The sequence below is a fragment of the Eubalaena glacialis genome, chromosome 3, assembly GCF_028564815.1.
Source record: "Eubalaena glacialis isolate mEubGla1 chromosome 3, mEubGla1.1.hap2.+ XY, whole genome shotgun sequence".
In the NCBI taxonomy this organism is placed as follows: Eukaryota; Metazoa; Chordata; class Mammalia; order Artiodactyla; family Balaenidae; genus Eubalaena; species Eubalaena glacialis.
The window spans coordinates 169,165,480-169,192,628 of NC_083718.1; the positions used below are offsets into that span (position 1 = coordinate 169,165,480).

The 27,149-nt window shown below is 38.4% G+C and overlaps 1 protein-coding gene across 6 annotated transcripts in view; it reads right to left on the reverse strand.

Moving 5' to 3' along the window:
- Positions 1-4,640: 4,640 nt before the first annotated feature.
- Positions 4,641-27,149, reverse strand: part of S100PBP (S100P binding protein) — a 28,747-nt gene continuing 6,238 nt past the window's right edge. For 5 of the 6 annotated variants that reach the window (XM_061186851.1, XM_061186854.1, XM_061186850.1 and 2 more), the window contains 5 exons: positions 25,681-26,519; positions 24,607-24,692; positions 23,012-23,115; positions 7,435-7,522; positions 4,641-4,903 (listed from right to left, as the gene is read on the reverse strand). In XM_061186851.1, coding sequence (XP_061042834.1) covers positions 4,762-4,903; positions 7,435-7,522; positions 23,012-23,115; positions 24,607-24,692; positions 25,681-26,517 — 1,257 coding nt within the window. In that variant the 5' untranslated portion in view covers positions 26,518-26,519 and the 3' untranslated portion in view covers positions 4,641-4,761. Of the gene's footprint in view, positions 4,904-7,434; positions 7,523-19,335; positions 19,421-23,011; positions 23,116-24,606; positions 24,693-25,680; positions 26,520-27,149 lie in introns of those variants that run through there. The other variant, XM_061186855.1, reaches the window with a different exon arrangement.

Below are 27,149 nucleotides of genomic sequence, written 5' to 3' on the forward strand. Positions count from 1 at the left end.
CAGGGAGTGCCACTAATGGGAGTTTGCTGTCTTTACCTTATCTGTGCCTGTAGCACATCATCTTAGGGTATGAGGGGAGTGGAGTGAACAACACGCCTCACTAAACTCCATTCCCTTTAATCACCTCCCTAAACCCCCAAGTTTTACAACTGAGCTCTTCCTCAATCAACTGTAGTGACACAGTGGAAGCCTACGGCTGTGACTTGGGCTGTGGTCCTTTCTTCACCCCTCACTTAGATCTGCAGATTCCCCACAGCTTGGGAAGGGCCCAGGCAAGTTGTCTGAGACTGAGAGACCCGCCCTGCAAGACCACAGCAGGTCTGTGGGAGCAACGCTGGACTGAGGCAGGAGACCCTCAGGCCAGTTACTTCTCTGATGGGGTCCTGGACTCCTTATCTGTCAAAAACCAAGGGGTAAGAACAGAGGATTCCCAGACCCCACCCACCACCTAGAGTAGGAGCCAAAGGGCTTCCTTATGGGACAGGAGGGAGACCCCGGGGTCTACGGAAAGGAAGGAGGACTGGTGTTTCTATGAGGCAGGAGTCTTTGCTCTCTCCAGTCCAGTCCCCTCAACCCCAGCTTTTCAGCATGGGCCTCCTTTCGAACCCACTTTTATGATCTCTAGTTCAACCCTTTACAGAAATATTTAACATCTCACCACCCCAGTCATGTAATGTTTCAGACTTCTACTTTCTCACCCTCTTTAAACCTATTTGACAGATTTTGGATTTTGCTTTTAAAAAGTAGCCTCCAAGAACAAAATGCTTTTGTAAATGGGACACCCCACCCCCCAAGCTCCATCGGTACAATACTCCCAAACCCTCAAATGTTATTTGAAGCTGAATTGAAGGAGATCTTTGTATACAAATAATTCCTTAGTGATACAGCATTTCAGGACTAGATGGCTTTAAAGGTTGTCCAAAAGATTACATTCCACCGCTTCCCAATGGGTGCTGGGAGGGTCAGATTTTTCTGTCTGTGGCATGTTCCAGTTGTCACAGGGGGAGGACAGGTGGGGAGGAGTGACAGGGCGGGAGCTTCTAGTTAAGGAATTCCACCGTTGGCCAGCTGATACTTCCTGTGACAAGTGGACATTTTTTTCCTGACAGGTGCTCTGGCCTACAAAACAAGCATACCCTAGAATCAGCTTAGGAATAATTGTTTTCTCTCAGAAAAGCAGGAAACTCTGCTTTCTAGTTTTAGGTGGTTGGGACTTTTTCTTCCTGTAAAAGTTCACAACAGGCTGGTAAGAGAATGAGCTTTTAGAGAAGGTCCATTTCTCCTCCTCCTCACTTCTCCACAACATAAAACAAACTGAGGGTAAAGGACACCACCAGCTCAGAGAATCCAGCCTGGTCTCTGAAACCTTTGAGGCCTACAATAACACATTGCTAAAAAGGAAATAAGCAATTACTGGACAAAGGAACACCTACACCTGAGAGGACAAAATGGGTATGTGTATGCATAGGTCAAGAGACCTCGGATTCAGACAAGAATATTAAACAGCTGAGCATTTAGAAAATTTATATTGAGGCTTTCACCTGTAGGCTACATGTTAAAAACTTACAGGACAGCAGGATAGAGAAGCCTATCCAAATATGTTGCTACTTAATGTCTCAGCACGAGCTGACACTGTAAAGCATTGGCTAATACAGGTGACAAGCTCTTACTGCCTTCCTTTTCATCTTTGCTCCTGGGGTAAGTCTAAGAAGCTTAGGTTCACAAAAGGGATCTAAGGAACGCTGTCTCCCACATCTACCCACACTTATCCAACCTTCACCCCAGGTTCTAGGAACAATTTCTGGAGAAGTTGGGTTAAGAACAACTATCAATTCTGGTTTCTCACATCCCTTTCAAAGGGAGAATGCCCCAGGTAGCTCAGTTTCTTCCTTATCAGTGCTGGCTCTGGAGAAGCAGAGAGACACAGGGGTCAGCCATCAGCCACAGGAAGGAATGCAAGGCAATGCCTATGTGATGGGGCTGAGCCATTTTCCCCCTCTGCAAAAACAGCAGCACAGTGATATTTAAGGCTCTCCCTGTGTCACGCTCCTGATGTGCACTATATGTAGCTGCAAATCCCAATCAATTTCAACATTTCTTAACTGCTGGAACGCCTTTCTTAACACTGTAATTTACCCTCAAAAGAACAGGGAGCACACACCCTCGCCTCCCCGGTACCACATTCTACTAACTGCCGCCCCTCCCACACCCCACTAACCTACCTGCACAAAGAAGGAAGGAACCCTCCTTCAGAGGCCGCAATAGACGGCCACGGTACATAAGCCACCGACAAGAACTTTTATTTCCTTGTAATGACATTAAACACAACTGCTACAAGGGGAAAAACATGATAAAGAGGAGGCACCAAACTTCAGTTTCATAATTGATCCTGACAACAACCAAAGTAAATTGGGGTCTGCATTAGATGCAAAACTACGGTTATTTCAGGCTGTTTACTTACAAGTAAACTATGTAAACAGCCCATTCCTACTCTGCATTGTCAAGACCCCTGTGGCGAGAATGTCAACACAGATAAAGAAAGCTAGGTAGGCAGTTAAATGCACACAACCCTTATGTAAATAAAACAACACGGCAAGAATTCTACATGAAAATTAGACTTAGAGGCCAACACCAAATGTGAGATATGTAGCTTTTAAAAACAGATTAAAACTCCAGATTCTACCCACTACCATCTTTAAGGCGAACATGCCTGATAATGAGTTTTCTTTGGCTTTGTTTTTCTTCTTAAAGAATACCATGTTAACCGCTAGGGAACAGTTCTCTCCTCCCCCAGTCCAACAGATTTAATTAAGCTGCTAAAGCTTGAAAAACAGAATTATTTGAGCAAAGAGGAAATGTGATTGTCACATTTTCTCGTTAACCCGTCACTCATTTGATTTGGCAAAGGCGATGCTCCCATTACACATCAGTCTTAAACCCTCCTGTACCAGGGAGGCAGGAGCATGAGTCTTAGACTTTTGCCTAAGCAAAAGGCTGTCCCTTTACTCCTTGGTTATCTGTGGGGAACAAGACAACTGCAATGCTAATTATTCTAGCGACAATTAATTCTAACTATGCTATAGTTCCAAAGGTGGATGTTTGTCCCACTCCATCAAGCTAATTTACGGAAACCTGGAGAAGTGACTGATATAGGAAATGCCAACTGAAATAACAGATTTTGACTCTTGCCTTTGAACAGAACTTCTCCTTTGCATTTTGGTCCCAGACTCTAAACCAAATGTCGAAGGAAAAGAGAATCCTTGACTGGATAGAAATAGTTAACACTTAGGGACGTCCATCTAAGTTTATTGGTAACTATGACCAAGTTTCTCCCAAGTCAGTTTCTAAAGCAGGGTAGGATGTTTAAGATGGGTTACTTGCATACAAAGATGGGGCTGATGGAACAACAAAACCAGACAGAGGCAGTGAGCCCAGTATCACAGGCTATGCTATAGCAACTAGGTACAACCTTCACACAGAGTGAACAACAACAGCACAAATGCCAGACTGCAAAATCTCCTAAGAGATGTCTAGAGCTGTCTGTAAAGAGAATAACAAACTCCTAAGACATCCATTAAGATAGCTGCATATAGCATTACCCTTAAGATCAGGTAATGCTTTGTGCACAGGCTTAATCAAAACTATTTTAGATTCACTTTAGTAGTTCTGTAAAACTGTACATCAGAGGTTTGACCAAGTAAGGAGATGGTAACATCCTGGATCAAAAGGCACCTCTTATTAACTAATAATGGAGACAAAAGACGGCTTCTCCAAAGTCTCTCCCACAGGATGGAAGCTCACTAACACGTCAACTCATACTTGAATTGGAGTTCAGCAGATGAAACTGAAGACCAACTGACACCTCTCAATAGCACTGCTTTCTGGCCTGTCCTAGAGTCAAGACTCTGGGTGGGCGGCTCTTCAATAAAGAGAGCAGTAAGGCTGTTCTTAAGAGGCATACCTATGTCTAACAGGATACAGGAATATGCCGGTAGAGCCCTAAGGTCACTGGGGAAAAAAGAAGGAATATCCTTGAAGAAAGGCAGAGAAGGCAAACAGTCACAAGATCACAAATCAACAGGGGTTGTTAGTCACCAGTCTTCTGTTAGAGTTAAGATGTACAAGATTTGTAAACACTATTGTGCAAAATAAATTTAATGAAGAATGAAAAAAAAGCCAAAAAATAAAGGCAGCTAGTAGGTACAAAAAGAAGAGAAGATTTACACTTCTAATTTGTCCTTTCAACTACTTCAGATGTCCTGGATTACCAACTTTAAAATACTGACAGGTATTCGGAGATTCAAATAAAAAAGGTAAGAGGGGTTGTTAAAAGTGACTTGTATCCATTTATAAGTCATCAGCAATAATTAACACTGGCTTGCAGCCTGATAAAGAATCTCTTCCTCATAGGAGATTAAAAGATGATTTCTTTTGGGCACCAGAAGTAGACTTCACCTCTGCATAGAGGTGGGTGTTTTGCTTGAGCCTGGGTGTTTTGACTTAATGCTGGCTTTCAGGTGGCAGCCACCTTCAATTTACATTAAAAAATTAAAACTATATCAACTCAACACTGTTTAAATGCATACACACACATAAACAGGAAGGACCTTATACAAAAAATTTCAAGTCAGCAATGGGCATTTCCAAAAGGTGACAAGTTCTTTAAATTAAAATGTTGTGAAAAATAAATTTCAAAATCTACAAAGCACGAAACAGCAGAAGATGAGATGCTGCTCTGGACAGGACCCTGGATAGGGACCTTCACTGCTGATGGGAGGAGACAAATGGACTGTACGGGAAATCTGGTAGACGCTGGAATCGATGGTGGCTTCGCATGTTCTGGTCAACCCACTGAGTCAGACTGTATCTTTGCAGAGATTTCTGTCGGAACCGGGCGTAGTTTCTATCAGCAGAGAGGGAAAATAAAAAGAGGATAGATGACGGTTTCAGCTGGAATGGTTATTTGTATACAAAAAAGGCCAAGAAAACTATTTAAAGAATATTGTTACTTTTGGAAATTGGATATTCATTTTATATTTCGATTCCCATAATTTTAGAAATTTTATATTATTTTCCTTACATGAAAGTCACACTATAAGTTCTATTTCCTTCCAATTTCCAAAGCCACCTAATTCCCATACAGGTATTATGGTGATATGGTCCATATACACGAATGTTCTAAGAAAACCCAATGTATAATGTATAATAATGTTTAAGCAGGAAAAACCCATTTTCTCCCTCTGGAAACATTTAGAACAGGATCTATATTTTATTGCTTGCATCAGACCTGTACCTCCAACAGGACTTCACTGTCTGACACAGCTCAAGGTTGCTCAGGACACAGCAGTTAAAATTAGAATAAAATTCCCAGAGAAGGTAAGCATCACGAGAATCACACTGCGAGTTTAGAAACTGAACAGACTCAAAGTTTCTTGAGAGCCTCCTTTAGTCGTGTACTGGGCTGGGGTTGTGAGCAGGACCCTCTGAGATAATTTCATCCCATTCTCAACTCCAGCTGGTCCTTATAACCACCTGAGAAGCTTTAATTTAAAGATATAGATTCTTGGCCCCTCTCTCCACCCTTAGACTTAATAACTTAGAATCCCTTGAGTCAAGCCCTGGACATCTGCATTTTTAGACATCTCCATAGGTGATTATGGGGAATAGCCCAGGTTGAAAATAATTTTAACAGTACCTGGTGTTTATCTAGCCCTATATGCAAATACTTGCTGAATTCTTTAAACATCTCACACCATTTAATCCTAATGACAATCCTACCACAAAAGTACTCTCATTAACTCCTTATACAGGATAGGAAACTAAGCCTCACGTAAAATAACTTCCCCAAGGTCGTAGAGTGGAGTAAGTAGAAGAGCCTGGATTTGAATTCACATCTGACTGCAGAATTTAATAACTATTACACAACACTGCCTTTCCGAGTACTGCTGTCATTTTGGCAACTATAGAGAAAACACTAAGTTTAAAGGCCCTGATGTGGGAGCACGTCTGACATACTTGAAAAACAGCAAGGAGAGACTTCCCTGGTGGCGCAGTGGTTAAGAATCCACCTGCCAATGCAGGGGACACTGGTTCGATCCCTGGTCCAGGAAGATCCCACATGCTGTGGCACAACTAAGCCCGTGCACCACAACTATTGAGCCTGCGCTCTAGAGCCCGTGTGCCACAACTACTGAAGCCTGTGCGCCTAGAGCCCGTGCACCGCGACAAGAGAAGCCACCGCAATGAGAAGCCCAAGCACCGCAATGAAGAGTAGCCCCTGCTCGCCGCAACTAGAGAAAGCCCGCGCACAGCAACGAAGACCCAATGCAGCCAAAAATAAATAAATAAATAAACTAAATAGTATGAAAAACAGAAGTAGCAAGGAATCCAGTGTGACTAGAGCAGAGTGAGCAAGGTGAATAGTAGAGGAGATGAGGGTGGTGAGCTAACCAAGTCAGCCTAGACCAAAACATATAGGCACTTGTGATCATGGAGATGGGAAGCCACTGGAAAACTCTGTGCAAAGAAGAGAATCTGACTTATGCTTTAAAAGAATTTCTCTGGGGCTTCCCTGATGGCGCAGTGGTTGAGAATCTGCCTGCTAATGCAGGGGACACGGGTTCGAGCCCTGGTCTGGGAAGATCCCACATGCCGCGGAGCAACTAGTCCCGTGAGCCACAGCTACTGAGCCTGCGCGTCTGGAGCCTGTGCTCCGCAACAAGAGAGGCCGCGATAGTGAGAGGCTCGCGCACCGCGATGAAGAGTGGCCCCCGCTTGCCACAACTAGAGAAAGCCCTTGCACAGAAACGAAGACCCAACACAGCCAAAAATAAAATAAATAAATTTAAAAAAAAAAAAAAAAAAAAAAAAGAATTTCTCTGGCTGCTTGAGTTGAGAACAGTACACAGGCAAGAGCAGAAGTAGGGAGACCATTTAGGAGACTTGCAACAATCCAAGTGAAAATGATTGAGAAATGATCAGGTTTGGGATATATTATACGTAGAGCTTATAGAATTTGCTAATGCACTGACTGTGGAGTAAGAGAGAAAGGAATCACAGATGACTCCAAGGTTTCTGAATAATTGGATCAAGTAACTGAATAAATCTGTAAAACCACACTGCATCAAGAAACCAGAAGATTTCAGAACTAGAAAGGCTCTTTGACATCAATTAGTCCCATATCTTAATTTTACTGTTGTGAGGACCAGAGAAGTGAAGTGATTTGATCAAAATCACATAGCTAGTTAAAAAGTGCAAAGCCAGTATTAGAACCCAGGTTTCCTGAATTTCAGTCCAATTCTTATTCTATTATACTATATCACTTCTTTTTCTACCTCTGGAATTAAACAACAATTACAGCCCTACCAAAGCTCTACCAAATTTCTCCTGTAGCAAAATTCTACCCTTTTCTTCCTCTTCTAAACACCCACTCACCGCCTGGTGAGGTCCGAAGGATGCTGCCATTTTGGGTTCTGCATGTGATGAACTTGACCCATCAAGGCACACAGCTCCCCCAAGGCACCTGTGATACAGAGAGATCAGTGGTTAGGAAGCAGCTCAGTGAACTACCATGTCAGCCTAGGTCAAAACATGTGCTTTCAGGGAAAGAGAAAACAGGCACTGGTCCTAATACTATCTATTTATGATTATCACAAGCAGTCAGCACAAAAACTATAAGCCAGAGAAGGGAGCTTGCTCTTGGATGATATGATGATGAAGAAGCAGCAATAATGACAGCCACCATTCATTCATTCAACATTAATTTATTAGCTCCTATAATGTGTGAGAAACTTTACTGGGTCCTAGAATATGGTACAGACAAGACACTGGACCTGCCCAATGAAGTTTATACAGAAGACTGGCAATTCCAAAAACTTTGATAAGTGTAGTGACAGAAGAAATACATGCTGCTATGAGTACAGAGACTGGGGAGTGGGGGTTAGAGAAAGTCCCCTCCAGGGGAAGTAAATTATAAGCAGGGATCTAAAGGATGTATAGACGTTAGTGGGAGGGGTGGGAGGTAGGGGTATCCAGTAGAAATAGCTAATATAAAGGCCCAGAGACACAAGACAGCAAAATACATTCAAGAAACAAGAGAAGTTGAGAATAGAAGGCGGGTAGGGGCTTTTTGCTTAACAAGAAAAATAACTGGAAGCAATTTTTCAAACACCTGGGAGCCAGGCAAGGTGCTAGGCACTTTACATGTTATCTTACTAATTCTGAAAAAATATCTTGTATGGAGATAGATTTTTATTAACATCATTTTAGAGATGGGAAACTATGGCTCAGGGAGGTGAACTTGCCTTAAATGATTATTAAACTGGACTCAAAACTGGCTCTTGTTAGATTCCATGCTTTTGCCACTATTTGATAATGCTTATTTTGCACTTAAGGGCTGAGACTTAGGCTGAAGCTCACAAAACCAAAAATTATGGTTAGAGAGAATAATTCCCCTAGACCAGTGGCTCTCAAATTTTAACATGCATCATAATCAGCTGCAAGTATAAAACAGGTTGCTGGGCCCCAAACCCAGTTTCTGATTCTGTAGGTCTGGAGTGGGACATGAGAATTTGCTTTTGTAACAAATGCCCAAGTGATGCTACTGCTGCTGCTGGTCTGGGAACCACATTTTGAAAACCACTGCCCTAGACAGTGGAGACCTTTCTTTCAGCTGGTTTACATACTTCTCATTATCGTATCTACTCTGCTCTCAGGAACCAAGAGCCGTCAAACTAGGCGACACACCATCTTTTCATGTTCTGGTAAAAGATATTTACTTAACTTTTAGGACTAGTTTAATTTATTTGAAGCCTCAAGAAGCCCAACTCTGTAGAAAAAGTATATACTTTGGAGTTTAGGCAGACTTGAGTTAAAATTCCAATCCAGCCATTAACTAGCTCTGTGACCCTGGGTAAATCATTCCTCTTTACTTATCTATGAAATGTGGACAATAATAATATTTTGCTTGAACTTAAATATTAAGGTACATAAAAGACCTAGCATATCTTCTGGCACTCAGGCAGTGTGCAGTAAGTGGTAGCTATTATTATTATGGTGTTTCAGCCTCGGGACTATGTTAGCTTGCAAAGACTCTTGAAAGCCTGTGACAATCAATCACCTAATTTATAAGGAAAAAATGCTTATTAAATGCATCAGTCTACATATAAACTATGACATGCTTTATAACACTCAGCAGAAATTCTCTAACCATAATGAGATGATACTTTTCAGCAAAAATTTATAGATTCATTACATTAAAAGTTTCTATGCAGTTAAAATAAAAAAGCACAACCAAGGGTAAAAGAAGACAACTGACAAAATGAATAATGTACCTGAAACGTATTTGCAAGGGTTTACTGTCCTTATTCTGCAAAGATAAGTCTCCTCATCAAACAAACAAAACAAAAGAGGTCAAGGACGTGAATAGGTAATTCTCAAAACTAATACAAGTAATCAATAAACATAATGAAAAGATGTTCAATCTCACTAATATGGAAATAAAACATATTAATCTCACTTCTTGAGAAGGAAATACAAATCAGAAATGAGTTTTCCCTTTAAGAGAGAAGTAGCTTTTGATTAGAAAATCCCTTGCCTGCTTGATTTGTTAAGCTAAAATCAAAGGTCTCTACTCAAATTGCTTTTCCTTTACCATACTTTCATATCACTAGCATCCCCCTCCCTCTAGCCCCCACAAAAAGGACATTTCAATGGTGAGGAAATCAGCTTCGCAAGAATTTCAAGACACATTTTTCCTGCCAAAGCATCACCAAAGGAGGGCTGGCAAGATATGGAAAGTCTGGTGTCCAGTCTCAAATGGGACAAGATTATCTGCAGACCATGTCCTTCAGCTCACTCATCTCTTACCATGTAGACTCTATAAAACTGTCTTGACGATGGAGACTAAAGATATACCTATAAACCTCCTACAAAGAAACCTATTCACTTTAAACTAAAAGAAGAAAAAGACTGATTGATTAGGCCCAATAAGGCTTCAAGTATTCAACTGCTAGGCGTCATAATCTAGCAGCAGCAACTTACATATAGCATTTACCATGTATCAGGCAGTATCCTATGTGCTTTACATATATGAACATATTTATTCCTTACAATAATTCTACGAGGTATTTCCTCCAATTTACAGATGAAGAGGCACAGAGAAGTAACTGGTCCAAGGTCACACAGCTAGTGACAGAGCCCAAATTCCAATAACAGAATACCATCATAGGGTTGAGTTTCCTGAAAAATTTTCTAGGACTGACATTTCACTGTGGGGATTAGAAAGCAAGAATCATATTGCAATATGTCTTGTATACCCAGTTGGTACCTCAGCACAACGCTGAGTAAACAAAGGCTCAATAATTATTGTCTTGGCTTATGTACCAAGAAATGTTAGTTTTCATTAGCACTAAGAACTTACTGATGTACCAGGGTAACCTTTATTATTAATAAGGGTTATTGATCTAGAGATAATGGGAGCTAATATTTATCAAGCATTTATTATGTGCCAGGCACTCTGCTAACTGCTTTGCATGTATCCTATCACTTAATCCTAACAACCACATGAGGCAAATACCATTATCTCCATTTTATTCATGAATAAACTGAAGCTTAGAAAAGATACTCATCTATCATCTAGTAAATGGGAAAGCCAGGATTCAAACCCATGTGGGGCTATTAATCCAAAAACCTTATTTCAGCTCATAGCTTCAATCTCTTCTTCCTCCAAATTTAGAGATGCTAACAAGAATAGAAACATTTAAATTTTCTCTTTTCATAGTTTCCAACAGATGGGCTTTCTTGGACCAACAATCAGTACCATGGGTTTATTTTAAGTTGTGGCTAAAAGGTGGTAAAGACTGTCCTTTGTTTTGTGGCTAAGAATGAAATTCATCTAAGAATGAAATTAGGAGGAAAAAACCTCAACATTTCAGAGATGAGATCAGCGGTTCACCGAAACAATCTATAAATATGCAGCTGACTGATTTGGGGAAAAATCCAGTCTAGTAACTATCCTTAATAGGTTAAAAGTAAATCAACTGTTATAAAGGAGGAGTAATGATAACGCTGAATGCTTGCTATGCCAATGGCCCTTCTGACAGGTCTTATACATCACCATACTTTGTACCACATGACCAAGAACAGAGACTCTCTCTGCTGGCTAATGACCTAAGATCTGGCACCTGGCCTGGCACCAACAGGTCATTAAGTGAATCAATCAGATACTCTCCCTTGGAATGTGAATGTGAGCTTTAATAATGAGAACAAGAGAGAGAACAGCACACAGAGGCAGGGCTCTAGGAGAGGACAGACACTTGAGATAGCTAATAGAGAGCATCAGAAGCACTAGTCATAGAGATAGATAAGATTAGAAGTACCAGAATCACTAACTCAGCATGGAAAACCTATTGAAAAGGGAACAAAGGCATCCATTTCTGAAGGGGCCTGGCTCTATGGTTGATTCTTTTTATTATGAGGCCGAGCTATGTTGTTGAGCCTCTAATCTTCATCTTTTCCTGTAAATCCTTAAACTCAGTTACTTAAAGGCAATCACAATGTCTTTATTCAATGCAATCAAAAAACTACCTAATACAGGGGAGGGAATGAAGAGGGAAGGAAAGAAAAAAAAATGTGCTACAGGGGTATAGGCTACTGCTTTTACAAAAAGATTAATAAAATAGGAATAGGGAATTCCCTGGCGGTCCAGTGGTTATGTCTCCATGCTCTCACTGCTGATGGGCCAGGTTCAATGCCTGGTCGGGGAACTAAGATCCCACATCCCACAAGTCGCACAGTGTGGCCAAAAAAAAAAAAGGAAAAAAAGATTAAGTAGAAAGCCAGAATGCAAACATCCAGGCCAACAAAAGTGTGATGATCTAGTACAAATCTTGACTGATTTTTTCCATGCATATAAGGCAAAAAACAAAAGAAAGAAACAGGAATTATTATATAACTCATTTCTGCAGTGTTGTATTGTATAGGGGATACTGAACAATGTATGAATGTTCTCAACAGTAATGGCAAATGTAGAAACAGAATTTACATAACCACTGCTGCTTATGGTCTTCAGTAAAAATCAAAGCAGACTTCCACTTCTAATCATAATGAATGGGCATACCTCCACTGTAAGCAACTATAGACTGGGCAAAATGTATGAAACAACTGTATTCAGACTGCTCAGAACTGTAATCCCTAAGGGAAGGGAAACAATTGAGGTGAGACTCAAAACTTCTTATGAGTCTATGAGTTTATAATTTTTCAAAATAAAAAGTTTTTTTTAATGAAGGCAAAACAAATATAAAATAAGTAAACAAAAGCAGAGAGACTTCACAACAGCAGACCTGCACTATAAGACACTAAAAGGAGTTCATCAGGAAAAAAGAAAATATGAGATGGAAAGGAATCAAGAGCACTGGAAATGGTAACTATGTGAGTAAATACAAAAGCCCTTTTCTCATTTAAAAAGTGTCTTTAAAAGATAACTGTTTAAAGTAAAAGCAATAATCAGGGACTGCCCTGGTGTTCCAGTGGGTAAGGCTCTGCGCCCCCAATGCAGGGGGCCCGGGTTCGATCCCTGGTCAGGGAACTAGATCCCACGTGCATGCCGCAACTAAGAGTCTGCATGCCGCAACTAAGAGTCTGCATGCCGCAGTGAAGATCCCACGTGCCACAACTAAGACCCGGAGCAGCCAAAATAAATAAATAAATATTTTTAAAAACCAAAAAAATAAAGTAAAAGCAATAATGTATTGAAGAATTTATAATATATGTATATATAATATGTATAAAAACAGTAACAAAAAATGGAGATTTGGAAGGGTACTATTGTTAGGGCCTTACAGTATATGTTAAGCGGTATATTATTTGAAGGTAGACTGATTAAAGTTAAAGATCTGTATTGTAAACTATAGAGCAACAGTTCTCAAAGTATGTCCCAGGATCCGTGGGAGTCCTCAACACCCTTCTGAGGCTTCACAAGATCAAAATTATTTTCATAACAGCACTAAGATGTTATTTGTTTTTACTACTTGCAATCTCTCAAAAGCATACTGGGGAGTTTTCAAGAGGCTACACAACATGATACAGAACGCAGAACCACATGAGAATCTGGTAGTTTTCTATTAAGCCAGATGTCAAAAGAAATTTGCAAAAATGTAAATCAATGCATTCTTCTCCCTAAAATTTTGGTTTTGTTTTGAAAATTATAGTTATTTTTAATAAAAACATTATGTTAACATGCAATGAATTATCTTAAAATATATTAATAAATATTTTAACAATTTACCAGTTATAACTTTTAATATGGTTGCGTATAGATAGATAGATACAACGCAAACAAACAAAAACATTTTGGGGTCCTCAATTTTTAAGAGTATGAATAATCTGTAAGAGTGTAAACAAGTCCTGAGACCAGAAACTGTGAGAACTACTACCCTAGAACAACCACTGAAAATAAAACAAAGAGGTATAGGTAATCAGTCAAGCATGGAGATAAAACGGAATACTAAAAAATACTAAAAAAAAAACCCAAAAAACCACAAACGCAGGAAAAGATGAAAGAAGAAACAACGAACATATAGACAAATAGAAAACAAGTAGTAGGGGCTTCCCTGGTGGCGCAGTGGTTGAGAATCTGCCTGTCAATGCAGGGGACAAGGGTTCGAGCTCTGGTCTGGGAAGATCCCACATGCCGCGGAGCAACTGGGCCCGTGAGCCACAACTACTGAGCCTGGGCGTCTGGAGCCTGTGCTCCGCAACAAGAGAGGCCGCGACAGTGAGAGGCCCGCGCACCGCGATGAAGAGTGGCCCCCGCTCGCCGCAACTAGAGAAAGCCCGCACACAGAAACGAAGACCCGACACAGCCAAAAATAAATAAACAAATTAATTAATTAAAAAAAAAAAAAAAGTAGTAAGATGGTAGATTTAAATCCAACCCTACTGATAATTACATTAAATGTAACTGGACTAACACTTGAATTAAAAGACAGATTGTGAGACCAGGGGGAAACAAGACTCAACTATATGCTGTCTACAAGACATCCACTTTAAACATATAGATAGTTTAAAAGTAAAAGGATGAAAAAAACATATCATGCAAACACTAGTCAAAAGAAAGCTCAAATGGCTATTTAAATCAGACAAATTAAACTCTAAAACAAGGAATATTACTAAGAGTAAAAAGAGACAGTTCATAATGATAAAGGGGTCAATTCTTCACGAGGACATAATATTCCTAAATGTATATGCATCTAATGGCAGCGTTTCAAAATACATGAGGCAAAAATGACAGAACTGAAAGGAGGAACAAAAACATCCACAACTAGGGTTGAAGATATGAACACTCTTCTTTTAATAAGAAAATCTGTAAGGATATAGAATTGATCACTACCATCAACCAACAAAACCTTATTGAAATTTATAGAACACTCTACCAACATCAGAATATACATTTTCAAGTACACATGGAACATTCACCAAGATAGACCATATGCTGGCCTATAAAGTAAGCCCCAGTATATTTAAAAGGATTGAAATCACACCAAGTATATTCTCTAACCACAACAGAATTAAACTAGAAATTAATAATAGGAAGATAGCTGAAAACTCCTAAATATTTGGAAATTAAGCAACACACTTCTAAATAACCCATAGGTCAAAGAAGAAATCACAAGGAAAATTAGAAATTGCTTTGAACCAAATGAAAATGAAAACACATCAAATTTGTGAGATGCACCTAAGTAGCGCTTAAAGGGAAACTTGAGACTTAGAAAGGTCTCAAATCAATGACATAAGTTTCCACATTAAAAATCTAGAGAACAAGAACAAATTAAACCCAAAGTAAATGGAAAAGAAATAATAAAGTGAAGAAAAGAAAATAGCCAACAACATAGAAATATGAAACTAGAAACTTACTTTGGGGAAAAAATTAATAAAATCGATAAACCTTTAACTAGATTTGTTTAAGGAAAAAAAGACAAATTACCAATATTAGAAATGAAACAGTGAACATCACTACAGATCCTACAGTAATTAAAGGAATAATAAGGAAATTTTTAATGAATAATTTTATGCCAATAAATTCATCAACTTCGATAAAATGGACAAATTCCTTGTAAGACACAAATTACCAAGATAAAGAAGATAAAGAAATTCTGAAAAGCCCTGTATCTATTACATCTGTAGTTACAAACCTTGCCAAAAAGAAAACTCCAGGCTTTATTGGTAAATTCTACCAAACATTTAAAGGAAGAAACAATACCAATCCTGCACAAACTGAGAAACTGAGGAGACAACAATTCCCAACTAAATTTATGAAGCCAGCATCACCATGATACTTAAACCAGAGGAGGACAGTACATACAAGAAAAATTGAAGACCAATATTCCTCATAAACAAAACATAAAAACCCTTAAAAATACTAGCAAATTGACTAAAGGATAATTCATCAAGACCCAGTGACTTTATCCCAGGAATGCAATTGGCCTAACAGTCAAAAAACATCAATAAATGTAGTACACCGTGTTACAAAATAAAGGAGAAACACAGTATGATCCGAATAAACGCAGAAAATTCATTTGACAAAGTTCATCATTCATTCATGATAAAAACTCCCACCAAACTACAAATAGAAGGGGAATTTCCTCACCTGATAAAGAGCATCTATGATGAATCTACATCTAATATCATACTTAATGTACTAGAGATCCTAGTCAGTGCTGTAAGGCAAGAAATAAAAGGCTTATAGATTGGAAAGGAAGAAATACACTGTCCTTATTTGCAGATAAAGTCATGTTAACATAGAAACTTCTAAGGGGTCTATTAAAAAGTTACCAAAAGTAATAGAAAAACTTAGCATGGTTGTAGGACACAAGGTCAACATAAAAAATCAACTGTATATCTATATGCTAGCAATGACCAGCTAGAAATTGAAAATTAAAAATTATCACTTACAATACCATAAAAAAGCATAAGATACTTATGAATTAATTTAACAAAATATGTACAAGACCTGTACAAAAAACTGCTGAGAAATTAAAGACATAAATAAATTGAGAACTATATCCTGTTCATGGATTGGAAGGCTCAATATTGTTATGATATCAACTTTCCCCAAATTGTTCTACAGATTCAACACAATCCCAGTGAAATACCCGACAGGTATTTTTTTAACAAATTGACAAGATGAAATTGATTTTAAAAACTTATGGAAATCCAAAGGACCAAACAATTTTAAGACTTACTATAAAGTTACAGTAATCAAGACAGTGTAATACTGACATAAGAAAACACACATGTATTAATGGAACAGAATAGAAAAGTCAGAAATAAACCCATGGAAAGAATAATTTTTTCAATAAATGGTGTTAGAACAACTAGATATTCATATTAAAAAAAAAAGAACCTAAGCTTTGCCTTACAAAAGCCATAAAATAGTATAATCACTTTGGAAAACAGTTTAGAAGTTTCCTATACAGTTAAAAAAAACACATACTAAACGACTCAGCAATTTCACTCCTAATTATTTTCCCTAGAGAAATGAACACATGTTCACACAAAAAACCCATATATGAATGTTCATAGATGCTTTATTCATAATAACCAAAAACTAGAAACAGAAATGTCCATCAACAAATGACTAAACTGTGGTATATTCATACAAGGAAAAATTCAGCAGTGGACGTATAGAACTATTGATACATGCAACAACATGGAGTTGTTTCTTGTTGTTTTAAAAAACTACTCCAGGTAATAGAAAACAAACACAAAAGAGCACATACTGCATGATTCCATTTATATGTAACTCTAGAAAAGACAAATCTAATCTATAATGACCAAAAAGAAATCAGTGCTTTCCTAGAGCTGAAGTGGAGGCAGGGACAGATTGACTGGATGGAACACAAGGGAAATTTTTAGGGTGGTGGGAATGTTCTATCAAGCTTGATTGCTGTGATGATCTCACAAGTGCATAGTTCTGTCAAAACTCACCAAGTACACTTAAAATGGGTGCATTTTATTGCATGTAAAACATACCACATTAAAGTTGATTTAAAAAAAGAAAAAAAGTTAAGGCATACTTCCAGATAAATATAGCAGGTTGACTGCATGACTTTATCTCTTCTTGCTCCTAACATCCCTCACTAAATTAGAAAAGGTCTCAAATGAATGATCTTAGCAACCGTCTAAACAATCATTTGTAGTTTAAAAAAAAAGTGAGGTAATTAACGACTCCAGAAAAACAAATAATTCAAGAAAGAAAAATGAAACCATAGTAGTACACTACTTGGCTTTGCAGTAAACAGTATTTACTTAGTTGTAATACAAATAATGAATACTGATTTAACAATCATTAGGATAGCTACTACCAGAAAACAGAAAATAACAAGCATTGGTGGGGATGTAGAGAAACTGGAACCCTTGCGCACTGTTGATGAGATTCCAAAATGTACAATCACTGTGTTAAACAGTATGGAAGTATCAATAAAAAATTAAAAATAGAACTACCATATGACCCAGCAATCCCACTTCTGGGGACATAACCAAAAGAATTGAAAGCAGGGTCTCGAAGAGATATCTGCACACCCATGTTCATAAGCAGCACTATTCACAACAGCCAAGAGGTTGAAGCAATCCAAATGTCCACTAAAGGAGAAATGGATAAACAAAATGTGGTATATATACATACAGTGGAATATTATTCATCCATAAGAAGGAAGGAAATTCTGGCACATGCTACCCCATGGATGAAACTTGAGGAGACATTATGCTAAGTGAAATAAACCAGTCACAAAAAGACCAGTACTATATGATTCCACATATATGAGGTATCTAAAGTATTCAAATTCATAGAAACAAAGAATAAAATGGGGACTTCCCTGGTGGCACAGTGGTTAAGAATCCGCCTGCCAATGCAGGGGACACGGGTTCGAGCCCTGGTCTGGGAAGATCCCACATGCTGCAGAGCAACTAAGCCCGTGCGCCACAACTACTGAGCCTGCGCTCCAGAGCCCGTGTGCCACAACTACTGAAGCCAGCGAGCCTAGAGCCCGTGCTCCGCAACAAGAGAAGTCACCGCAGTGAGAAGCCCGCGCACCACAACAAAGAGTAGCCCCCACTCACCACAACTAGAGAAAGCCCACACGCAGCAATGAAGACCCAATGCAGCCAAAAATAAAAAAAAAAAGTAGAATGGTGATTACCAGGGGCTTTGGGGGAGTGGCAGGGGAAGGCTAGTTATTTTTTAACGGGTATAGAGTTTGAGATTTGCAAGATAAAAAAGTTCTAGAGATCTGTTTCACAACAATGTGAATAAACTTAACACTACTGAACTATACACTTAAAAATGGTTAAGATGGTAAATTTTATGTTACTTTTTAAAATCACAATTAAAAAAAAAAGACTAATGGGGTCATGTCAGAAAACATAGGAGCCCGCTTGAAGGATTTCTCATTGGTCAAAACTGGGACACATTGAGCATCAAAAAGAATACTGACTATAATTGATTAGAAGACATTGATTTTTTTTAATTCATGAGGTAATAGTGATACTAAAAAAAAAATTGAAATCTTCATACAAGTATGCAAGCTAGTAATTGTAGAAGAAATGATACATTTAGAAAACAAACATTTTCTATGCAACTCTCTGTGTAGTAGCTGATTCGGGCAGAGATCACCAATGAATGCTCAAACCATTAGGTGAACAATTGTTGTGGAACAGGATATTCAAATGGTACCAAGGAATCACCCCACAGATGACTTACTAATTACAAAGGGGAAAATGTACCTTAGAATGGAAAGATATGGCAGTTAACACTTTAACAAAGTGATCAAACTTAGCATCACTATTAGTGGAACAATCTGTCATTAGGTGGTGCCTCCTTATTTGATATGGGATGAACACACAATGGCACCTATGAATTATTCCAGCTTATCTTAAACGCTTAGTCTGAATCTAATCCCTCCTCTAGACCCAACTTCCAGTTTACAGAAAATACAGGGGATGGAGGAACAAGTTAAACAACGCCACAAGGAAACAATCAGACACAATTCAGAAGGTGGGACAAACTACAAACCAAGTGACCTAGATTAAGAGAGACTAAGGAGACAATAACTAACACATGAACCTTGATTAGATCCTGTTTGAACAATTTACAAGAAGACATTTTTGGGAAAACAGGGGAAACTGGAATATTGACTAGATATTAGATAATTTTAAGAAATTATGATTAAATATAAATTGCCAAGAAACATGTGAAAAATGTTTAACCTCATTAATTATTAAAAAAAAAAGTTAAAATTTACCTGTCAAATTGGTGACAAAAATTAATACAATTTTTTTGGGCAGGACAATCTGGTAACGTGTAAAGAAAGTTTTAAAAATGTTTATATACTTTACCCAGCAATTCCACTTCTAGGCATTCATCCTATAGAAATAAGAGTTGTACATAAACATTTATGAACCAGAATGTTCACTGCAGCATTACTAATGAAAATGGACATAACCTAATTATCAAGATGGAATAATAAATGATACTTCATAATCATTAAAATTCTTAATTTGAGATATTTAACATGGAAAGGTCCCTAATACATTAAGTAAATGGAAGAGAGTAGTTATTTTTTGTGATCCTAGAGGGCAGAACTAGGAACTACCACTGGAAATTATAAGGAAGCACAGTTTGGCTCAATGTAAGGACTAATTTTCTAACAATTAGAATTTTCTTAAAAGAATCTAAAAAGGAATGAACATATGTATATGTATAACTGAATCACTTTGCTGTACACCTGAAACTAATACAACATTGTAAATCAACAATACTCTAATTTAAAAAAAAAAAATTGTCTAAGCAATGAATGGTCTGCTTCATGAGGTGATGAGTTCTGCACTATTAGACTCTAAGCAAAGGCTGAAGAGTCACTTGGCAAAGATATACAGAACAGATTTATATGTTAGGAGATTAAGGAGATCTTAATGGTCCTTTCCTACTCTAAGAATTTATAATCCCATATAAAGTTATCCATTAGCTGGGATGTCAGAAAGGAAGTGGTTGGTATTTCTTTGTAAATGCTATTAAAGACCCATGTGGCACTAAACTAAAAAGAGATTATACCTATATTACAATAATAGAGTTGAAGAATGATTTACATTATTGTATTCTGTTATCAATAATATATACATTATTGATAAAGTGAAAGAAGATGATTGATTAACCTAATGGAGAGGATTCAAACTGAATTGATAGGAACTAATTTTGAAACTGCCCCCTATTAATTTCTCTGTGTCTAATAAGAAACCTGAAGAGTTATACTTTTCCAAGGTGAAATAGCACTAAACATCTCAAAAAGAAGGGCAGGAGACGCTCTGCTCCTTCTTTTTGCTTCTAGCTGCCCAGTAATTCACATATAAAGAGAGGAGAGAAAGAATATGCCCACACCCCCCTTGCAATATGGTATATAAAATCTTTAAATGTTGGATGTATGACTATTAGGCAGTGGAAAGTGACACAGCATTTAGTATCACACTTGGTTCCTGGAAGGCAGAAGCAAGCACTGGAGGCCTATGAAGGTTTTAGAGTAACTGGTAATGTTGAAAATTCTTAGATGTAAAAAAGAAATCCCCTAAAAGATGCACTTAAAAAACCAAACAAACAAAAACCAACCTTTTATTATGGAAAATTTCAAACATACACAAAAGTAGAGAACAGTATAATAAGCCTCCCCCTCCCCCCCAATCACTCAGCTTCATTTATCAACGTTTTTGTAAGGCTGTTTTCTCTAATCTTTCAGGTTGAGTTTTTTCATTTTGTTTTGTTTTTAGATTTAAAAGCAAACACCTAACATCACACTATTTTTACCTATAAAAACTTCAGTATGAGAAGATACACTTTCTTGCTAATAATACTAAATATTTAATAAATGTTAGTTGCTATGGCTAGGTACTGTTCTATGCATTATACTACTACTTACACGTATAATTTTCACATAAACTAAGCCTCATTGTTATCTCCATTTTATAAATGAGAAAACTGAGTTTTTACTGGCTCAAGGTCACAAAGCCAGTAAGCAGTGGTGCTAGGATATGAACACAGAAGTTAACTCTAGCCCAGACTTTGTTTTCCCGACCACTAAAGCAGGCTGACTTTTCTCTATTCTAGTTATTCTAGCCGTTCCTTATGGCATATAGATTGTTGTGATAAAGTGGAAGAGGGACTGCTGAATGAGGAAGAGACTGGAAAAGATGCAATAATATGAGCAGCTGCTCACTGCTCTTCTTGTGAAATTTTCTTTTCTAAATGCCCCAAATGAGAAAGAAAAATGTGATTGGATATCGTCATCGTCAACTGCCTAGGATACAAAAGAAAGTAAGTCACCTCACAGAGGGAAAGCAATGATCAAGTCTCTTCCACAGAGGTTGAATATAGACGAACTTCTTTTAATTTGCCCCTCTAATGAAAGCGGGGGTGGGGATGGGGGTGGGGATGTCTCTAGTTCCACAAGTCCTTTAGTTCAAGCAAAGTGATCTCACACGTAGAGGCCGAGCAATCAGTATGAGTAGTATTTGACTGCTTAATGAAATCTCTGGGTAAAAAATAAAAGGACCCCGGAATATAAAATTCTTCTGGCTGATGTCTCAGAGTTCTAAACCTTTCACTCACAGCCTTATAAAAAGAAAAAAAAAACTACTAAGTAATTCAAGATTTGTCAAAGAAAGGGGAGTTCTCCTTTGATCTTCAGCCAAAAATTCTTCTAAAACCCTCTCTACTGATTTACAATAATCTTAGAGTAACTGAACTACATCATCTTCTCTGTGGAGCCTACACACAAGCACAAACAGAAGGGCTCCTTCCCTGCTCCTACTGCATTTTATACATAATTCTACTAGAGCACTAATCAATACTGCAGTGTAATTATCTTTTCCTCTCTGGATTATCAATTCCCAGAGGTCCAAGACCCTACCTTACTCTTTACATTTCCAATCCCTAATCTTCAAACTGAGCACCACAGAAAGTACTCAAGAAAGGTGTGCTGAATGAATAGAGAAAAAAGCTAAAGATGATAGAATATGGAGTGATCTTTATGAGAAGGAATTCTTTCACCAGTATTTTCTAATCTCTACACCTTCAGTACAGTTCACAAGCTTCCCTTTAGGAATTTTCCCATCAGCCAATAGTTTAGGATGAATGAATGGAAACATGGACTATAGTCTCTTGAGGGCTGGAGAAAGAATTCAGCCATTTTGGTTTGCAATAGCTTTTAATGAACTAGGGAGAACTCAGACTGAAGGATCTGGAAGATAGTCAAAGCCTTTCAAGAGCTTTTATTCAGATGCCAAGATGCAAGATGGCATTTGAAATGCCTGCTTTTTACATTTAAATGCTGAAGGCAACAGGGAAAATAATTCCAAATAAAAAACCAGTGATTACCAAGCAGTGCCTGGTCGTCCACTTATACTAATTTTTAGACAAAAGAATCCGAAGCAAAAAAATCCCTAGCAAAAAAGGTCTGGTTACAGCCCTCAGCCATGGGGGAGACACTTTTCATGTACTGGTATGAGTCTCCTTGGACCCCTCTCTAATACTGGTTAGCCAAACCACTTTGAGGATTATCTGGTTAGGCAATCCTTTGAAGTAAAAATCTTTGGGTAAGAAGTTATCTTTGCTCTGTTTTGGAGAGAGATGTCCAGGAACAAACTATTCTTGATCATCAGGTACTGAGACTGTCAATACACATATGATATTCTGGAAATGCTTTCTGGAACATGACATTGTAATTGTTACAGGAAAATAATCCTGCGCGCAGGCTTCAAAACATTTTGAAAATAGTCCCTTTTGATGATCTCTGTTTAACATTTTTTCTTATTAAATGAATAATCTGCATTTCCTCCACAAAAAAAAAAGTTATCTTTCTCACCAATTTACAAAAATTCAAGACAATCTCTCAGTTTAAGCTATATTACACTGGAAAAAAAAGTCTCATCACATTTTTTATACGCCATTCTTTGATTACTGTGTTACCTTGGTTAGAATCCACTGGGTCTTCTATATGAGCAATGACATTCCTGAGATAACTTTGCTTCTGCTTTTCTAGATCTGATGGTGAAAACGTCGGAATATTAGTCCTTGAACAAAGCAAACCAGGAGGAAAAACAATCAGTTAGAACCATGAATATAGTGCTTTGTACAGAGAAGACATATACAGCTGATGGATTAGAACAACTAACTCTCAAAACACTCTCTAAGATCCAATGACAAAAGACAGTGTTAGTCACGTAATATGAAGCTGCAACCAAGTATGGAGTTGAGAGAACAAAGAAATAGATATAACCTGCTGTTAACAAGGCATAGGGACTTCCCTGGTGGTGCAGTGGTTAAGAATCTGCCTGCCAGTGCAGGGGACAGGGGTTTGAGCCCTGGTCTGGGAAGATACCACATGCCGCAGTGCAACTAAGCCCGTGCGCCACAACTACTGAAGCCCGCGCGCCTAGAGCCCGTGCTCCGCAACAAGAGAAGCCACCCCAATGAGAAGCCCGTGCACCGCAACAAAGAATAGCCCCCACTCGCTGCAACTAGAGAAATCCCGCGCACAGCAACGAAGACCCAACGCAGCCAAAAATAAATAAATAATTAATTTTAAAAACCAAAACAAAACAAGGCATAGCAAAGCGAAGACTGCTTACTCCATAGAGAGAGAAAGCATTTGTTGAGTAATTCAAGGTTAGTCAGGAAATAGCTAACTTCATAGAGCCACAGAAAAACTGAGTAAGATAAAGACCAAAAAGAACCAGCTGGATCTGGCAACTAAAACATTGGTGACCTTGGCAAGAACAATTTCTGGCCCATGCTCACGCTGATTACACTGTACTAAGGAGTCTGTGGATGAGATAGTGAGTTTATTACTGCTCCAAGTAGCCTTAATTTCCACTGTATGCAATTCACAAAGTTCCTTCAAGTAACCAAAGCAAAACAAGAAAAAAAACCCAGAAAACTGGGATTAGGAGTGGTAGGAATAAATTTAGTATCTGTGTAATCAAAATTTTTAAAAGAATCTCATTGTAAGGAAGCCAATCTGACTCAGCCTAAAAAAATAGCTTTGCTAATTGAAAAGGCCCATGTAGAGATACTGCCATCTCCTGGCAACAAGAGAACAGATTGAAAAGGTGACCCAAATCTGCAAACTCTATAAAATTTTCTCCCCAAGGACAGTTATATGCAAGTTGGGAGAGATGATTAAATGATTTTCTACATAGTTATATCTTAACATTTTTGTAAAAATTATTCTAACATCCTATATCTGTGACCAGGCTTCCCCACACGCAGGAAAAGAAATCTTACATTTATACAGTGCTTTCACTAACACGTCTTTTTTTCTCTTCAAAATAACCCTGTGAGGCAGCAGGGAAGGCATCATTAGCCTCATTTTATTGACAGAGAAACCAAGGTCAGAGAATATTTGACTTGTTCAAGGTCACACAGTTATTGGTAGTCCCAGAACTTCAAGTATGCTTACTTCTGGTGCAGGGCTTTTTCCCCACACTAAGGAGAAACTCAGGAGAGGAAGAAAGCAACTGAAGAGAACCAACAGAAACCAGAATACTTCACTATACCATTACCTTGTTTTGGTTTGCAGAACAGGAATGACTTTGCCTAGTCTTTTTTCATGGACCTTCAGCTTCCCAGAATCCTCGTCAAAAACATCCTGCATTTTTTCAGAGCAGAAAGAATGAAGAAGAAAAGACGGCCCTTAGTCATAACAAAACATCATTTATGGAAATATTCTTGAACTAACGGCTACATAGGCATACTCGTGAACCCTAGTGTGTACCGAGCACTAACGGAGGTGCTTTAAATGAGATAGTGACAGTAATCTCAAGAAGAAAAAAACAGAAATCCCAAGCGGTATGGATTGTTACACCCATTTTTTTTTTTTATAGATTTTTTTTTTTATTAATTTATTAATTTATTTATTTTTGGTTGTGTTGGGTCTTCCTTTCTGTGCGAGGGCTTTCTCTAGTTGCGGCAAGTGGGGGTCACTCTTCATCGCGGTGCACGGGCCTCTCACTATCGTGGCCTCTCTTGTTGCGGAGCACAGGCTCCAGACACGCAGGCTCAGTAGTTGTGGCTCACGGGCTTAGTTGCTCCGTGGCATGTGGGATCTTCCCAGACCAGGGCTCGAACCCATGTCCCCTGCATTAGCAGGCAGATTCTCAACCACTGCGCCACCAGGGAAGCCCTGTTACACCCATTTGACAGATAGGGAATCAGGCTCAAAGAGGTTAGGTAAATTGTCCAAGATTTTTCAGCTCTTCAGTGGCTGACTCAGAGCTGTTTTATCTAATATATACAGCGTGGCAACCAAAGATTGAGACTTAGGCTGAAACCCAAAGAAAGGAGAAATAATAATAAAATCATCATCATCTTAGTCTATTCAGTAAATGGTTAATTTAGTATTATGTACCAGTTACTGTCAATACATTATTTAATTAATCTTTACTATACTGTAAAGTATCATTTACTCCAATTTATAGATAAGAAATTGTGAGGGAACAGAGAAGCTAAATAATTTGCCCAGGGTCACAGTGCTAGTCGGGATTCAAACCCCAATTTATTTGAATACAAAGCTCTGCTATACAGCTTCTGAATGAAAATAATTTCATTCCTCTCTTCACCTTGAAAAATATACTTACTTCGTTTGATGAACTGGAAACAACCGGAAACCTCATTTCAAAACTTGATTTATGTGATCCATTTCTCCAGGATGACCCCGTATTAGGAGTCTCTGAATGGTCCAAGATCTGAGAGAATACAGGTGTAGGTTTCTTACTGTCAGACATATTTTTATCAGAGACAGTTTGTTGAAAGTTACTGTTTGAAGAAGGGAGTGGGGGTCCATCATAGGCAGAGTTACTGAGGCTGATCCCTTCAGATTCTGTGCAAATTGTGCTCTCATTTAGGCTAAGACCATCTTCTCTCATCTCTTCTCCAAGGGAGGAGGGTTTTTCAGTAACTTCGGATGTATCAGTCTTGTCCTTATCAAGTACATCACAAACTGTTGGATCAAATGGTGCAACTGTAACTTTTATAAGATTCTTTTCTAGTGCAAAGCGTCTGTTCAATGGTTTAGTAGGAGTTGGTCCATGACCAACTGATGTATTTAGTTGAGGTAGTTTGAAGAGGCTAGGGGTCTCAGCTTCTGGTCCCAAGCTGTACAATGAATTTTTCTCTTGGGGAGTATCAAGTGGAATTTGACTCCCTTTCCCTCCCTTCTCAACATTCCTGCTGTCATCATTAGGCAAGCCTCCTCCCCAAGAAAAGTGCTCATTTGATAGGTCATCATCCTTCAAGAGCTCCTGAATCTCTTCCTCCGTGAAACTGAAATGGCCATCATCTTCCCCATCAGACAGCTCCAGCAAGGAGTCATCCAATCCGTCCTCATCCAAGGAATCCCAAGAAAATGGGGCATTGTCTTTAGGCAAGAGAGAGGTACCAGAAGACTGTTCAGAGGGCACTAGTGAGCACGGCATATCTGGAGAAATAAAAGGCAGTTTCGCTGAGGAACGGGAAATACCCTTATATCAATTCCAATCTGCTCTAGAGAGTGGTGGTGTCTTAGTATTTCAAATTCTTTGCACTATGACTTGTAACATGAGAAAGTTTTAAGATATTTAAGCTTACCAGAATCATGGAAATATATATCAGAACAATGAGATACTTTTTTTCCTATCAAAGTGGCAAAAATTAAGATGACCCAGTAATCTAGTTTGGTGAGAATGTGAGAAACAAGGATCCTCACACACTATCAGTGAGAGTATAAGTCCGTACAATATTTTGTGGAGAGTAATTTGGCAACAGCATTTGACCCAGCAATTTCACTTCTGGAAATTTATCTCGCAGAAGTACCTGTACAAAGGCACATAGATACATTTACAAAGATGTTCAAAGCAGCATTATTCAAAACATCCAAATATTGGAAACAACCTAAATGTCCACCACCAGAACTGTTCAGTAAAATCATGGTACATTCATGTTATAGAATGCTTTACAATTATTTAAAAACACAATGAAGTGGGTCTGTATATACTTTACAATTATTTAAAAACACAATGAAGTGGATCTGTATATACTACCATGGAATAATATCTATAACATACAAACA